At 41.3% G+C, this 17295-nt stretch overlaps 1 protein-coding gene across 1 annotated transcript in view; it reads left to right on the plus strand.

Moving 5' to 3' along the window:
* LOC149229861 (Pre-mRNA cleavage complex II protein family) overlaps window positions 1–17295 on the plus strand; it is a 416092-nt gene that overhangs the window by 80452 nt on the left and 318345 nt on the right. The window contains exons 4-5 of the mRNA XM_089378767.1: window positions 1234–1412; window positions 1829–2015. Of these exons, the coding sequence (XP_089234893.1) occupies window positions 1234–1412; window positions 1829–2015 (366 nt within the window). The remainder of the gene's footprint in view (window positions 1–1233; window positions 1413–1828; window positions 2016–17295) is intronic.

A 17295-nucleotide genomic window follows, 5' to 3' on the forward strand; every position in this document is an offset into this window, starting at 1 on the left:
AGCGAAGGAGGAATACACCATAGAAGTCCATAATTCTGCTCACATGTGTGATCTTGCAGAGATCTCAGGCAGTCAAGTATTGCAGGTCTGTTGAGGAAGGCCGAAATATTAAGGGTGGCCAAAATACAAAGGAAGGCAAGCAGTTTGACCAAGTGTTGACTTGGGCAAGAAGAAGAAGCAGAGAAGGGTTTTGTGACTTGGTCTTGGAGAGGTTGTTGTGTCAAGGGTCTTGGTCATGGTCTTGGTATTTGTCAATTGAAGTCTCTATAAGAAGAAGAATTCGTTTGAGTTTTCCTCTCAAGTGGGAGAGGTTTTGGCCCCGGCTGATCGCCTACATTCTGTCTTTTGTCTCTTTATTGTTTATGCATTGATAGCTGTTTGATGAAGAACACAATAATAATCTAAGAAAAAGAGAATACCCTAATCTAAAGAAGTAAAAAGCATTCACAAGCAGTTATCATAAGAAGATAAATCTCCTAATCTTGATGCCCTAGATTTCTCAACATTGAGCATATTATCATGGGAAGTACCATTTTACATATATGAGCTTATTATACATCATGTACCTCACCAGATTCTGGTAGGATCTATGAATGGAAGCATTGCATGTAATGTTTTATCTAACCTTTTGATTATCATCTCCTGTCCAATTAACTTTCTGCAAGCAGGTCACCTGATCCAACATGTTACCACCATATTCTCCTTAATTCACTCTGAAAGGATCATGTGATAAATCATCTGTTAGGATTAACTTATCATTGGACCTGTCCTCAGGCCATGTTATCACCTTAGTGCATGATGTCAATAAGTGAACTTCCCTAACCTTATCACACTTCAACTCCCTAATTTTACCCCATTGAAATTGTTACATGATTTTATTTTCCTTAATCATTTTGCATATGCTATGCTTTTTTGCATTCGACACTTGTTGCCTTATTTCCTGTCATTTCCCTTTGGCATGTACCTTCATTTCAATTGGTTAACCACATAGGTAAAAATTTGATAACATTTAATCTTCGAGTAGGATGCAATATCTTTTTCTTTTTGTAATTATTTCCAGTAAAAATGAATATTTTTACGCATATGTTTTTCTTTCCAATAAAATGATTGCATATTTAGTTAAACTTTCTCTTGAACACAGTAGGTATAGAGTATTGTTATTTATCAAGTTTCAGTGCTCAGAGTCACCACCTATGATTGACAATATTTTTGCGGTTTTCACCTTTAAACCAGATGTTACTTCTATGGTGATATTTCTCCAAAAGGTGATCCAAGGGCTTATTTACGTACTATTGTGAACCTTTATGATCATTTTCGAAAGGAGTACTATGATGCTCAGCCATCAGATAAATTGGAACTGTCAAAAAGAGTCCAGATACCTCTTGTTGTGAATACACATGGATGGGTGAAAGGTAAGTTTTTGTGTCAGATTAGTATAAATCGGTGTGAAAATTTTCATGACTCCTTCACATTGTCATAACTACTGAAGTTTAGCTTCTACTATGTTATACTCATTTATTATACTTAAATTATTTCATCCAGTGTATGAGAAGTCACAAATGAACATGACATTATTTAAGTGGCTTTACATCTAGAACTTTGTCAGTGCTATTTTTGATGATTTCAGTTGTGCTTCGTCTTTTGTATCTCTCTATGAAACTAAGAAATTTCATGCATTGCTGCTAATACAGGCAATAAAATTTCCAGTGTTTTGCATCTGATAAATTTTTAAGAATTTTTTGATTATACAGTAACTGTGTTTGTACTTTCAAGCTAACTCTCTTTGCTCATTGATTAAATTGTCTAATTTCTCTTTTCTGCTATAAAGGTATTGGCTATGATGCTTTGGTGGACATGTTGCGCTACATGGTACCCACACATGTTGTTCAGATCCGTTTGTCTGCAGTCAGCAAAAACCTTCCATTTGGAAAATTCTGGACTGTGGACAATGATTATGAAAGTTCCACCCGGCTTGTCTATCTTGGCACAGCAACTAGAGATAGTATGAATAAGTCGTATGTTCTCTTGACTGACCTTATTTGTCTTCTTTAAACTGATTATTTATTTTGTCATGTCTTGGATGTCAGTTTACTTGGACAATAGTGATAATAGCTATGTAAGGCCTACAGCAGTCATGGGGTTCACTGACACTTCCACTTGGTACTGTTCTCAATGGCATATTGATTTTTATACTCTTGAAGTATGCTTTCTTTTTCTTAGTTTGCTAACTATAATATTCTTGTACAAGCTGTTTGTCACTTGAGAAGATTTTCTATTGTGTGATGGTTGATGTTGGAGGGATGAGCTTGTGAAATTCCTTATGTTTTAATCTGCCTTTCTTACATAAAGTTAGCACTTCTGAAAACTCATTTAATAGGACTTGTATCGACAACATGGAACTGAAAATGTAGGTGTGAAACTCCTAGGAAGTCTTAAGAAGGCTTAGAAACTTTCTTTTTTTTTTCCTCTGGAAAAATCAATATATATTTCATTAATGAGCAGTTTACATATGAGTCTGTTAGAAACAGAGTTTTTCAAAAGCTGTCTGTGCAATACCTCGCAGGGCATGCTTATCAGTTCATTCTATATATGCTATACATCTTAACAAAAAACCAAAAATTGCAGTATTGTCTGTAGAGAGCTGTCAAAAAACATAAATATATTTAGTTGTCTATTTGCTGATCCAGGGTTGGGTATCCTGGATCTATGTAAGGCCGATGATAGTATTTTTGCTCCCGCTGATCAATAGCCTCTGTAATCTCCCATAGTCCTCGATCCATCAGCGCTGCCTCCTTGGAAAGTTTGTCGGCACCTTTATTGTGCTCCCTGTAAATATGAGAGATAGAAATATGGTTAAAAGCTGCCTTGAGATCGAGAGCTTCTTGTAGAATAGTGCTGAGAGAGTGCATGTGACATATAGCTGTGCCATTCATCCAATTAACAATGATCTGAGAATCTCCATAAATGTTGATGTTTATGCAATGGTGACTTAATGCAAAGTGTAGAAGATGTCGAAGTGTAATCAATTCAGCGAAGTTGTTTGTGCCAACTCCCAGGCCGGCCTTGATGTTATAATGATGGGTCTCTGATACATAGAGAATGATTCCACCCCCGCAGCTTTGTTGGTTTGCCGCTCCGTCAAAGAATGCCCAAGGCGTGCTTGTGTCGATGAGGGGAGGCAGGCAGGCTGTCGAGGAGGCGGAGGGGAGGGATCAGGCAGCTCCTTCAGGTCAGCTACAATGCTAGCTTCTAGTAAGGGCCAGTGGATGGGCTGTTCATCAAAGATGGCTCGATTTCGAGCTTTCCAAATAGCCCAGTTGATTATGATGGGAAGGTTTATCAATTTGGATCCTTTGTTTTTCTTTTCCCATTCATTCCAAGCCTTAATGACGTCCTGTCCCTCCCATTCTCCATTGTAATTTATATGCGCACGGAGGTTTCGCCACAGGTCTGCTGTTGCTCGGCATCTCATGAATATGTGATCTGTGGATTCCGAGTCCTCTTTGCAGAGCACACACCTAGTAGGTCCGTGTATAGCCCTCTTCGCCAGCTGTTCACCTGTGGGGACTTTGTGCCTTAGTATGCACCAACTAAACAATTTCGATTGGGGGGAGGCTGTACATTTCCATATATTTTGCCACCAGTTTGAGATTTCTCCAGTTTTCGGTGTTCAATGAGGTATATATAACCTTCCTTTGGAGTGTATACCCCGTGCTCTGCGCGGTGCCATATCAATTCATCCGGTCCCTCCGAGATGCGGATGTGTGCCTCCATCAAGGCATCTCTGAATTCCTCCCATATGGAATGCCATCTTCTCGGAATGTTTAATTGATCTGCCGATTTCCATGCTTGGTGAAAAATATCAGTTTGAGCCGGGTCAGCTATCTGCGAGATAACCTTTATGTTTTGTGCTGCTAGATGTGCGATTAAATCTTGTGGGAGTGTATGTCTGCCCCCACTGCCGGACCAAGGATCCATCCCAATTCTTGCACTGTTACCGTCCCTGATGCGCCAGACAAGGTTATCCCTGATGAGTGGTAAGGAGTGCAGAAGAGCTTTCCAGATCGATGATATGCCTACCTTGTTCCAAGAAGGCAATCTTGCCCAGTCTAAGATGTTGTGGGGCCATATATACTTATGGTAGGTGATGTTGGTCCATAGGCTGTGGGAGGTAAGGAGAGCCCATCCCATTTTACCAGCCAGAGCTTTTGCAAATATCGGCAGGTCCTTCAGCCCCCACCCTTCCCACTTTTTGGGCAGGGTAATCTTGTGCCATCCGATCCAAGCAAAGATTCATTTATCTTGATTCCCTGCCCATAGATATCGATTGCATAACTGTTGAAGTTTAGCCAATATGTTTCGGGGGATCCAAGCCATAGCCATCCAGAATACCGGGGTAGCTTCCAAAACAGCTTTTATCAGGATTAATCTCCCTGCCCTAGAGAGATACCTGTGACACCAGCATGATAGTCTTTTTTCGATCTTCGCCACGAGCCATACCCAATTAGCAATCCTCTGATTTGTTGGTTTGAGCCAGTACCCAAGATATTTTAGTCCTCTATCCAGAGGCTGATGGGCATAAGGAAAAGCCCTTCTAGCAGCAAGTGATTCATTTACAGATGTGTCAACCATGGTGATGGTGGATTTTACTCGGTTTCCTTCCATCCCTGTTGCTTTTGAGAACAGATCGAGCAGGCGAGAGAATGCCGTAGTGTCCTGTATACTTCCATCCAATAATATCAAGACATCATCTACAAATAGAAGATGTGTAATATAGCAGATGTCTGATATTTTAAGGCCTCGAATAGAATTCTCCCTGCTAGCAGTAATCAGGAGCCTACTAAGAGCTTCAATTACCAAGAGAAAGAGTAATGGCGAGAGTGGGCAACCCTGACGGAGACCTCTTTCAGAGTGAAAGAAGTGGGAAGCCGATCCATTGATCAATATACTGAAGGTGGGGAAGGTGATGCATGCCATTATCCAGGTTATTAGAGAGTGAGGAAAACCGACTTGAATGAGGATCATTTTGATGTACAGCCAACTAACACGATCAAAAGCCTTGGAGAGATCAATTTTCAGCAAGATGCATTTGAGGTGTTTTGTCCAGATGGAGTGGATTGCTTCCTGAGCGGATCCAATGGCTTCATGTATCTGTCGATTTTCGAGAAAGGCAAATTGTTGAGGAGATATATGCCTGGAGAGTATGGGCTTAATCCGGTTAGCTATGATCTTCGATATGATCTTGTAGAGCACATTACAGAGAGATATGGGACGGAAGTCATCGAAAGATGATGGGTTGTCAGATTTAGGGATGAGGGCAATAAATGTGGAGTTTATGGCATGATAGATGCTTCCTGAAGATCTGCTCTCCTCAACAACTTTGAGAATATCTTCTCCCAGGAGTTCAAAAAATGCAGAGTAAAATTCTATGGTCCATCCATCCGGGCCCGGACTCTTCTCCTTTTTGAACCATTTAATGGTGCTTTCTAGTTCTGCCATGGTGACAGGAGCTTCCAGATCCCCTAGATCTTCTTCTTCTACAAACCTTGGGAATTTGGTGGCCACATTGATGATTTCCGCCAGATTTGCACCCCCAGGGCTCTTGTATAGATTTCTGAAATGAGTGGTGCCCAAGTTGGATAGCTTATTGAATGTATCAGCTTGTCCTCCCTCAGGGAGGGGGAGGTTCCAGATGGTATTTGCCACTTTTCTCCCCTTAGCAAAATTGTGGAAAAATCTGGAATTCTCATCTCCAGCCTTCAGCCAAATAGCTCTGCTGCGGAGTCTGATAGATTCCTCCCTGCCCTTAAGTATTGTATTCTTCTGATTTTCCAAATCCACCAGTCGGGCCTTGTCATTCTGTGTAAGGAAACCAAGGTTTCTCTCGTCCAGTAGGCCTTTCAATTCATCTTCCACCTTGGTAAGCTGCTCGTCTTCAGTCTTCTTTTTCGCTTTTGCCCAATTGATCACTAAATGTTTTAATTCTGTAAGGTTTTTAACGAATCCCCTTGCCATTGTAGATTCTCTATCAATGGGATGATCCCTCCAGAAGGATGTGATCAGAGCGATGAAACTGGGATCTTGTAGCCACAGATGGTTGAATTTATATGGCGCTTTTGGCTTCTGTTCTGGTCCTCGAATTTCCAGTGCTATAGGAGAGTGATCTGAGATGCCACCGGTACTAACCCACTGTTTGAATGAGTGCAGCCGGTGGATCAGGGGTTCTTTCATGAGGAATCTATCCAATCTTCTGGCCAAAGCTGCCTCCCCTGTTCTTCTATTTCTCCAAGTAGGCTGCAACTTCTGAACAGGGGTATCAATGAAGTCATGCTGATCCAATAATTGACTCATGTAGTTTGTAATGGGATCGATCTGGGCCGCCTCTCCCCAAGATTCATTAAAGCCCAGGGAGAAGTTCAGGTCTCCCCCGATGATGGTGTGCTCGAGTGATAGAAGATTGCAGCTGAGCAGTTTCCTCCAGAATTCTTCCCTCTGTTGACAAGGTCCGTATATATTGATTATGCGGAGGGGAAGCCCTAGATCGATGGAGATGATGTCTGCTCCTAGGAATCCCTGTCCGCCCCAGGATGATATCAGTTTGATTGAGCTAGGGTTTAAACCGAGCGCCAGACCCCCCGATCTACCCATGGCATCCATAGCTATGAAATGCCATTTAGCCCCTACAGAGGCTAGTGTGCGAGAGCATTGCTCTGCTGGTCCAAGGGTTTCTTGTAGCATAATGATATCCGGATTCTCGACCTCAAAAAGTCGTTTTAGGGCAAGCTTTTTTGGGGCGCTTGCCATCCCCCTACAATTGAAGGAGATGATCTTCATGGAGGCCCATCCTTGGGGGGTTCGTCGCTCTAAGGACTCCTATAATGGTGGCTTGACGCCCAGCAGCAACTTTTGCACCCGCATGTCTAATGGCTTTATTGAGGTTGATTTACGGCCCCGGGAGGAGTGATATCCAACATCAAGTGGAACAATACCCAGTCCAGCAATGGATTCTGATGCCCCCGGGCGGGGTGCCCGAGGACGAAGGGAGTAGGGGTGTGATGTATTTGACCGGGGTGATCTGGGCGAGAGAGGAGAAGAGGAGAGTGGCAGGAAGGTGGAGCAGATGAGATCGAAAGGGGAGGAGGAGGGATATCACAATGTGCCATAGAACATGCAATCGAATCAATGAACACAGGAGAGGTAGATGAGATAGGATGAGAGGTAGTAATATTACCCGTATCCTTTGCTGCTGCTGCCGCTGCCCGCGCCCGAGTCAGTGGAGGTGCAATCGGGTCAATAGAAAGCACAGTTACTTTTGCAGAAATTCCTCGGGACTCCATACTGGACTTTGGCGAAAGATGAGTTGTTGGTGGAACAGGATTCCTTGGAGGAAGCGGCGAAGATGGGTATGCCCTGACCGAGTCCGGTTGAGTTTGATGAGATGCTCTGTTCTGACTGATGATTGATGGGCAATCCTTATAAACATGACCAACTTGGTGACAGTAGTTGCATCTGAAGGGAACGCCTTCATAGTCCAGTATCTGCGTTCGGCTGCAATTCCCCCATCTCAGGTTCATTTTACCCACGAGTCCTTCCCTGGTGTCCAAATGTACCAAAATTCTGGCCATGAGTTGGTCATTAGACTCCTTGTATGATCGGTCATGGTCAAGATATGTTCCCAGAGCATTTCCAATCTTGATGAATGCCTCCTCCTTCCAGTATTGTAGAGGTAGCCCAGGCAAACGAACCCAGATAGGTCCTGCACCGATCTGCTCCCGCTCTGGGTCGAAGAGAGGGTTCCATCTTTTCAGAAGTACTGGTGCCAATTCGATGTGCCAATACTGAGCCAGGACGGTGTTTGTATGCTCCTCTTTCGCGAAATGGAGAGAGAACCAACCTCTGGGATGCCTCTGTACCTCGGGCAACTCCTGGAACATATCGCCCCAAATCTCTTTTACCCACGATTTCAACCGTTCAGCCGTGAAAATTCGTCCCCTCACGTGACCTACCAGGGTCGTTTGGGCCAGTGCCATGGACTCTTCAAAATTGGAGGGATCACCGAATGTGACCGAAATGTCCTTTGCAACTTCTCTGATACACTTTGTCTTTTTTGAACGCGGAGCAGTAGGGTGATCCACTAGCGGATTTGATGACCCGGCCCCCACTGAGGTTTTACATGGATGGGGGTGGATGGCTGGAGTGCCGAAACTGCCCGAGGGCCTGATATCCGCAGTACTCAAGGGAATTTGCCCCGTCTGCCTGCTATCCCGAGGGAGACTTGTTTGATCGGCTTCGGTGGGGATCGATGCATGAGCATCAGGTTTGTGTTGATCGGCCCGAACCCCCGCGGAATCGACGACAGGAATGCTATCAATTGTAGTGATAGGGGGATTAACCTCTTCCCGGGTAATCAATGGAGCGGAGGGTTCAATGCTGTGGGGCGGAGAGGGGAAGTTGATAGCGAAATCATCGGGCAGGTAGGATGATAGGAGGAGAGCGGTACCTGGAGAGAGGGGTGGAGCCTCCAATGCGAGCGATGAGGGCGATTCTTGCAGGGAAACTACCGGATTTGCTTGCTGAACGGCGGGGCTTGGAACAGTATATGCAGGAAGCAGTTTAGGGTTTCCAAAAATGGTGAAATCTTCGAGTGGGTCCGCTGAGTAATCGACCAGCTCCATTTCCTCGGTATTCTCCATGCCGGTCAACTGTTGGATAACCGCCGTCCCTGTCAGCTGTCGGGTGCTCAGGCTTCCAGATCGCCGCTTCCTCCTGTCCGGTTCTTGTGCTGTCCGGTCGGCGAGACTTTCGTGAGCCTGTGTTCCCTGCGACGGGTATCTAAACCCAAACCCGAAGCCCTAAGTCTGGTCGACAATGTGTCCGGTAGCCTGCTCCTCCTGCGGTCTAGATCGCGCCTGCGGCTATGCTAGCCAAACCCTCGACGGTAGCTCCGCGCCATCGCCTCCCGCTTAGAAACTTTCATTTTGTGGCTTTTTCAAAATTTCATTTGAATGTCTAGTTATTGGGGAATTTTATACGTGAGACTAATATTGCCATTACCGTTAATTTTCCGCCTAAATTTGCTTCTGTTTTCTCTCTTCTTTCCATATTTCTACAAGGTTGAGCATAAAGCCTGTTAAATTTTCAGACCATGGTAAGCAGATTCTGCACTCAGTAGAGTTAACCTAAAACACTAGGTAGCTAAAAACTGAAAACCTCCAATCAAAACAGCTTTTGAATATGTTAATCTACAAACACATACTCTTGGAAATACAAACAACAAATACACAGATCTGAACTCTCAATCACATATATATTATTGAACCTTGAAAAGAAAAAATACATTGCAATAGCTCAACATATCAACTCTCTATCCAGCATAGTGGTGCACCCTAGGTTTCCTTTATAGAATAAGGAACAGGGGGAAGATACAATACATATTGACATCCAGAAATGCGCCCTAGGTGATAGTATCAAAAATCTAACCCTAATGTCCTAGATGAGTGCGCCCTGCAAGGGTAATGCTGCCAGGAATAGTATGCTGAACTAGAGAAGATTGAGTCATTGCATGCATGCAATGATCCTCCAAACTGAAGGCAAATTGATTCATGACATCCTTGGGGCTTGTCTCTCTCCTAGAATAGATCAGCCTCATCATGCATGCTTTCTCTGCTCCTATAGAATCTTGCCTTTTCTAGATATAAAACAAGAACTTAACTGATGGTGGCACATGCATGCCTAGAACATGCATGTGCCATCTTCCAACCTGTCTACATAATGACGATGCTCCAAAAGCACAAGTAGCACTGTGCCTAGCATCCATCTGTCATGAATATTGTGCGTACACCTTGAGGTATGGATCCACTATGCCTAGGTATGGATATACTAGCTCCATTGTGCCATGAAGAAAGAGAACCATCTACTCAACAAACAAGGTAAAAAAAGCTAACACTCCCTCTTTGCGAGGAAGGTGTTCTCTTAAGCCTGGTGTTCCTTTTAAATTCTTAAAATAACCCATTGCTAGGGGCTGAGTCAAAATGTTTTTGACTTCTGAATTGGAGGGAACATACTCAAGAATCATTACTCCCTTTTGAACTCTGTCTTTGAGGAAATGGTGTTCAATCTTTATATGCTTGGAGTGATGGGAAAGACTGGATCCTTAAAGAGCCCGATGCAACTTTGATTGTCACTGTTACAACAAAATCTAGCAGCCTAGTGCAAAGACTCACTCGGTGACCTAGAAAATGTGTGACGTTGGGGAGGGTCACCACTGTCACCTCAGTAACTACTCCCCTCTCTTTAGTGATGGACACAATCCAACACAAGGGAGGCTTCCTTGGTAGGGCTTAGGGATCAAGTAACCCAAGAATCTTAAGTTAAATGCCCCCCTAAGGATCTTACAGTGTAGATCCTTTGGATAAAGGTATAGCAAATTGGGGTTTGATGTGGATGGAGTAAATCCTAGATTTGGGTTCAATGGAGCTATGGGTCAATATAAAGTCTATTGCTTACCCAAAGAGTTTCAAATAGGTTTCCCAAACACACCAAATCAAGAAAATACTCAAGGCTACTATAAACTAGGGTTTATAACAAATTGCAACAATACAAGAGTTTATAACAACAACTTTAGCTGTGAAAATAGTGAATAAACAATGTGAAATGAAGGCCAAATTAGAGAGTAATCTAGGGACAAAGTTAACAGATTTTGACAGTTAATAAAGAACATAACAACAAATAAAACCTTGGTGTTAGCCCTAGAAAATAGCTGAAAAATGCATAAAACTAAACTTTTGCTTCTCTAATGCACTTATACACAATGTCTAGCCCTAGTGCATACATCAATAAGTCATTAAATGTTGAAAATATAAGATTCTTTTGTAATTTAACCCTAATCTACCATGAAATAAAAAGAAAAAGGAGTTTTGTATTTTAAATGAATGTGACAAGTGATACTCAATCCAAACAAACTAGAGTCTAGGGCAAATAAACTTACCCTAGGGTTTGAGATTTGGGTTCTCAATTTTCCCGATGATTAAGAGAGAGAAAATGCTATTTCTTTTCCTCAAATACCTGGAAAAAGGGTTTAGCTTAACAAGAGACAATGAAGAAAGTAGTAAATAAACTAACATAGCACATGAACATACGTCCCATGAAACATAATACCAAGATAAAGCAAATAAACCAATTTACTTCACCATGCATCATCCAAGATTCACCATAAACATTCATGAAAAGATATCACATCACATCACAATTCCACCAAGAGAAGTCACTCAACTAGGCCTCCATAGCATACAAGAGAGAAGAATACTAATCAAGAGATGAATGATCCAAGTTGTGACAATGAATCAAGGAGGTAAATTGCTCCCCCATTCATATTTTGGGAGCCAAGCAATTTAACTCAAAATTAGGAATAAAAGCCCCCTAAAAGTGTGAAATCCATGATACAAGGTGGATAGATCATCAAGCCGACCCCTAAAGGTAGCCTCTAAAAAGAAATAACATGAAAAATAGCTTCAAAAAGCCCACATAGGTGTGCAAAATCTCCTCCAAAGGTGACATCATCATCAAAAGGCATGTCTTTCTTTAAAAAGGTGAAATGGATGACTCAAGGGGTTTGTCTCTGTCCAAAGTGGTGTCCCATCCAAAAGAATCCTCTCAACCCCAACGTCATCCTCAAGAAAACCCATGAAATCATCCACAAGGGTGTTGTCATCATGCTAGGGCACGATGTCACTATGATAGTAAAATCCCCTCCAAAGGTGTCTCAAGTCATCATCATGATCAATCATCAACAAAGAGGGGCAATGTCCATCAAGTAGTTACAAGGCTAACCTGAGGGTGTTTTGTCATCTAACGGGTACACCTGATTTCCAAGCAACGTCCAAGCCTATAAAGTCAACGTCCAAGGTCCTCAGGCTAGGGAAGGGTGTCATTAATTGCGCCAAGTCATGAACAAGGTTAATGATCCTCAAAAGTGCCCCCATTGTCCTCCATACAATCCTCTACGTCACCAATGAAAGTGATGGAGCCCCATATGTGAAGTGTCGGAGCATTCTCACATCATCCCTCAAGGGTTCATATTTGCACCTAGAATATCATCTAACACATACTCAAGGAATCAAGTGAGATCAACATCATGGGTACAAGAACCATAAGAGCATCAAGGTGGACCATATTTAATGTCAAAGTCATTAAAGTACTTCACATAAGTATCATCTTCAAATTCAAATGTCTCACTAGCTTATGATTATATACAAGTTGCCACACTTAGGTATGGGAGGGTTATCACATGGCCCTATTAGGTGCTTCCAACCCTAAGGGGAAGAACAATTCCTAGGCCAACCCTTTCAAATAATGGGTGTTATGGCCCGGGTTTACTTCATGAAAGGTGTCATAGTCTTATACTAGGTTGTGTAAAACTATCATCCATGAGGGACTCTGTTGAGGGATCACATAGCTACTTGCGTTACCTTTCCTCACATTTGTTTTTCCAAGCCTCCTTATTTTCCTTTTTCTTTATTTGATTTGGCTTGTTTAACAAACTTCATTAATTATCATGCAAAAAGGATAATATAACCCCCCTTTAATTATGGGTAGATTATTGCTTCATTGGGGTTGGAATGTTTTGATAGTTTCTTTTACTTTTATAGGAGTGATATGCATGGATGCTCTCGTGGACAAGTGGCTATATAAGAGGAGTAGAGCTTAAGCTATAATTGGCTTTTGATTGCTGCACATCCATTGCCATTCTTTTATATTTTGACATTTGGCTTATGATTTTTCTTTTCTTATAGTTGCAACAACCTTGATTATTTCCAACTCCTCCTCATAGGATGAGTATACAGGGAACTGGTACGAGCGACTGGCAACAACCAATCAAAAGATGGGACAACGAAATAAGGAAATAGACTGTTGTTAAGTATGAGAAACATGGAACACTACCACAATTAGAGCCTCCTATTTGTATCCATCCTAAATAGTGAAAGAAAGACCGTAAGGAAAGTCAGAGTGGACTAGGAACAAATGATAACCGCTTGGAATAGGAACAAATGATAACCACCAAGGATAAATGATAACCACCAAGGTGAAGTAAGGGAACAAGTATACAACCCAAGCATCATGGTCTACAATCAAATTTCAACCCATGATCCATGTTAAAATGTCAAAAATGTTAAGTGAAAGAACTTGTATGCAAAATTGGTTAATGTACCTCACAATAGATGACCCCACCTTCATCAAATGAATATGCTAGATAAATGAAAGTACTAGCTGAAGAATGTGTGAGGGGCATTTGAGGCTAGCTATTTGTGGAGCATGGAAGGGGTTGTTGGTTGGTGAGCTGCATCTTAGGAGAATTTTTTTTCCTAGGTTTACCCATGTATGTGGATGGGTAACATTTGGATCCAACTCAGGGACATGTGCTCACTGTTACTCCTACTGCCTACATCTCTCTACAAGTCAGTGAGAAAAAACCTTCAACCCCACAAGGTGTATAATGGTTACAATTTCTCAAAAGAATGAGGCTTTAGAAGAAGAGGTGAAGCATAAGCTAAGGAACCCCTTTCCATTTGGAACCTAAAAACGTTACTCTTGCCGCCTACACCTACCTACAAGTCAGTGAGAAAAAGCCTTCAACCCCACAAGGTGTGGTTGGTGGTAGAGAACTAAGAGAAGGGACTATCATGCTAAATCCCTTTTTCGTTTAAGCTATCTCTTAGGTTAGCTATGGGGGGTGGTCCCTAAATGGAAAACTAAGTTAAAGAAATGTGAGGTTCTAGGAGAGGTGTTAAAGTGAAAGTGGATTACTTTTAAGAATTATGAGCAAAATATGATATGAGCAATAAAAATCATTAACATGATAAAACCATAAAACCAATGCCTTAAGATAAATTGCTCAACAGAAATGAAAGATACATTTGCTCAAAACAAAAGTAGAATGCTTCCAACAATGAAAGCAAAGCAATCCTGAAATGGAAACAAAGATGTTAGCACGATAATTGATACAAGATATAAAATGCTTTCAAAATATAATCAAAGCATATAGAGATATCTTGCAAAAGGAAAAACAATTAGTGTTCTACTTGCAAAAGGAAAATGAAACAATGCTTGCCAACATAAAATATTCAATAATGACAAGTAGAATGGACAACTGCAATTGAAACCATAAGATGTATTAACATGAGATGCACTTATACTAGATTTGAATGCAATTAGTCTTGGTTATTTTTAATCTAAAATGCCTAATCTAAGTGAGAAGTCTTCCTCTTGAGCTTTTACCAAAGGGTAAAAATTGGGGTCACTGTAAGAAAGAGGGGGCAAGGGAAAAAATGTGTCATTAACGATACCTATCCCTTGAGTCTTACGAGTCAGTGTGTGTCTTCGTTCCTACAAGGAGACAAGCCACCTCATAACTGTAGGGTTACAACGCTTTTACCTTACTTTGTATTAGATGGAAGAACTTTCCAAGAAAGCCTTTATCCCTATACTTTCTATCAACCAAGCTTATGCTTGGAGGTTAATTTTAGTGAGGCTTTGGAAGCTTGGATTGGAAGCCTTCCTATACTAAAATGCCTAGATGAAGTGCAAATTGTGTTCATTCCCCAATTAAAATAATGCTACATGCAAATGCTTCAAAGAGAAATAAGATAGTTGCAAAACTTGAGAGACTAGAATGTAAATGAGCTCATGTGTTTGCACGATTAGATGGAAAAATAGGGAAGTAAAATAGAATAGTTTGCTTTAAGCTACAATTGTTTCAAAAAAATGATAATGCTCCAATAGTTTCCATGACCAAGTAGTGAAGCATGTACTTGAAGAAATTATGAAACAATTAAAACTTGCCAAAGTATGAAGTGTTTACACATGAGATAAGATTTGCTCAAGTTTACAAGTTTGAAGCTTATGCATGTGAGAATTTAAATACAAGATTAGGAAAAATTGCATGTGGAGTGAAATGTGTTAATTTTAAGCATGCACAAAATGAAATTAAGTGCTAGAAAGCTAAGAAAAATTAGAAACAAAATTAATCCACCCACAAGAATTCCCTCCTCAAATGAGGAAGGGGGATGCCATGGGAAAAATCCCAAGCTCCCAAAAACACAAATTTTAGTTTATTAGAAAATGAGGCCCTCTTATAGAAATGAGGGGCTTGGGAAGAGCTTACAATATGCACTTTAAACTTACTTTTTCCCAAAGTTACAAGTGTAAGATTTTAAAGATTTACTTGTGAGATGTTACAAAGTAAAGACCTAAACCCCTAAGGTGAATAATGGTTACAATTCCTCAAAAGAATGAGGCTTTAGAAGAAGATGTGAAGTGATAAGAAGGAGGTACTTGGACTTGACGTTCCAAATGGAAAAGGGTTCTTTAGCTTATGCTTCAAGTCCCTTTCTTCAAACTTGAATTGCCTCCAAAAACACCTATAGGAAAACAAGCAAAAGAGATAGCATGCAAAAGAAATAGTGCTGAAATATGTGAGAGAAAATCACATGCATGAAAAGGAAAGAGCTAAAAACCCAATGCAAGTATAAAATACACTTTATATTACAAATTCCCTCACTAAGATCAGCTTGAAAGAGCTGATTTAGTGAGTGAGAGTTAGGATTTAAATCCAACAACTGAGCCTCAAATACTAGATAAAATCAATATGTGCACAAATAAGATAAGCAAATATATGATCTTTTAGGGATGGAAAAAAAGCAAAGGGCTCATGAAACCCCCTTTTAAATAAATTTCTTGATGTCTTATGAGATTGTTGACTTGAACAACTTGTGGGATCTTTGATATCCTTGGAGGTGACTGTTCCAACCAAGAAGTCCTCACACTCCAATAGACTTAGCAACCTATCCTTTGAACACACAAATGTCTACAAACCAATTGTTAGTGCAAAAGAGACTTGGCATATAGAGGCCAAGTTGAGCTTATCATTCAACTGAAAATAACAAGCTACAACAAGAGCACAAAATATACCAAGCCCAAAGGAGATTTGAGATAGCTGCAAATCTCCTCTCCCTAGAGAATAGTGCCGTCAGGCAAATGCACAAAAAAAAACAACTAGATAACAATGTAAAATCAAATAATAACAACATCAAATGAAATAGGTATACCTCATCAACCAAAGAATGCACCACAAGAGACGCTGCTAACCCCCAAAGACTTTCACTTTATTTAGCTCAATAACAATTTCGACATAGTAACAATAAGCACAAGCTTCAAAAGCCATGCTCAACAATGAGAGTTGGGTTACATTTATAAGAACCTGGGAGAAAAAACCCAATGTAGAATGACAATGACAAATGGCATTGGAGCCAATCCCAAGGTAGAGAGAGCCAAGCTTTAGTTGGAGATGATGATCATCCTAATGCAAAAATGAATTTGCATGTGGCACCAAAATTGTCCAAGTGTAAAAAATGTTGGAGATCACTATTGTGGATTGCTGTAGGTGTCTCAGACTAACTGCACATTCCTCCTTTGCTGGCCTGTGCATATACCCTCACTGCTACCAAGTGTATGAACGCTGGTGGAATGAGGAAACCACTCCTTAGTCAACTGCTGTAAACTCCAGTGCATTCCCACGAATTTCCAATCAAAAACCATTTTGATGACACCTCTCAAAAATGAATCCCAAACTACCTGTGCATTGATTGCCCAACAGATATGCGTGTAGTAGCTGTGTCAGAGAGACAGTTGCAGCGGCTAGGAGCGCTAGAGACTGAACAACGCAGAGCAAAGTTGGCAGCAGTGCAGATGGCACAGAGCAGAGTTGGCAGCAGTGCAAATGGCACAAAGCAGAGGTCAGCGTCAGCGCAGTAGATTCAGAGTTTAGTGCAGAGACTAGCAACAGTCAGGCTTCAACATTCACATGGTATCATACTGAAAACAATTAGTTTAGTAATTTAGGATTTTTTCCGTTGTTGATGGAGTAGCAGCAACAATTTGCAGTGCAGTAGCTGTTGGCAGTGGCAGTGCTAGTAGTAGCACAGATGCAACACTTGAGAGGGACGACGCAGTAGTTGTGGACAACATGTCGGACATGAGCACACAGATGACGATGCTTCAGAGTCAGAGTAGTATGCAACAACGTATATTGCAAGAGCACATTCCTTGCTAAGAGGGAGTGTTGATTTGGGGTAGCATCGGATGTGTTCTAGGTCTCAAATTTTGCAGGGATGCTTGGGCACATGTAGTCCAAAGAACCCAAAAAGCGTTTTGGGAAATTCCACTCGGAGAAAATTTTATTAAAATAATAAATATTTTTTAATGAGAACCCTAATTCTGAACTTAGGAAATTAAAAATAT

The sequence above is a fragment of the Pinus tabuliformis genome, chromosome J (assembly GCF_031772625.1).
Source record: "Pinus tabuliformis cultivar Carrire ecotype Pingquan chromosome J, CPIR1, whole genome shotgun sequence".
Lineage (NCBI taxonomy): Eukaryota > Viridiplantae > Streptophyta > Pinopsida > Pinales > Pinaceae > Pinus > Pinus tabuliformis.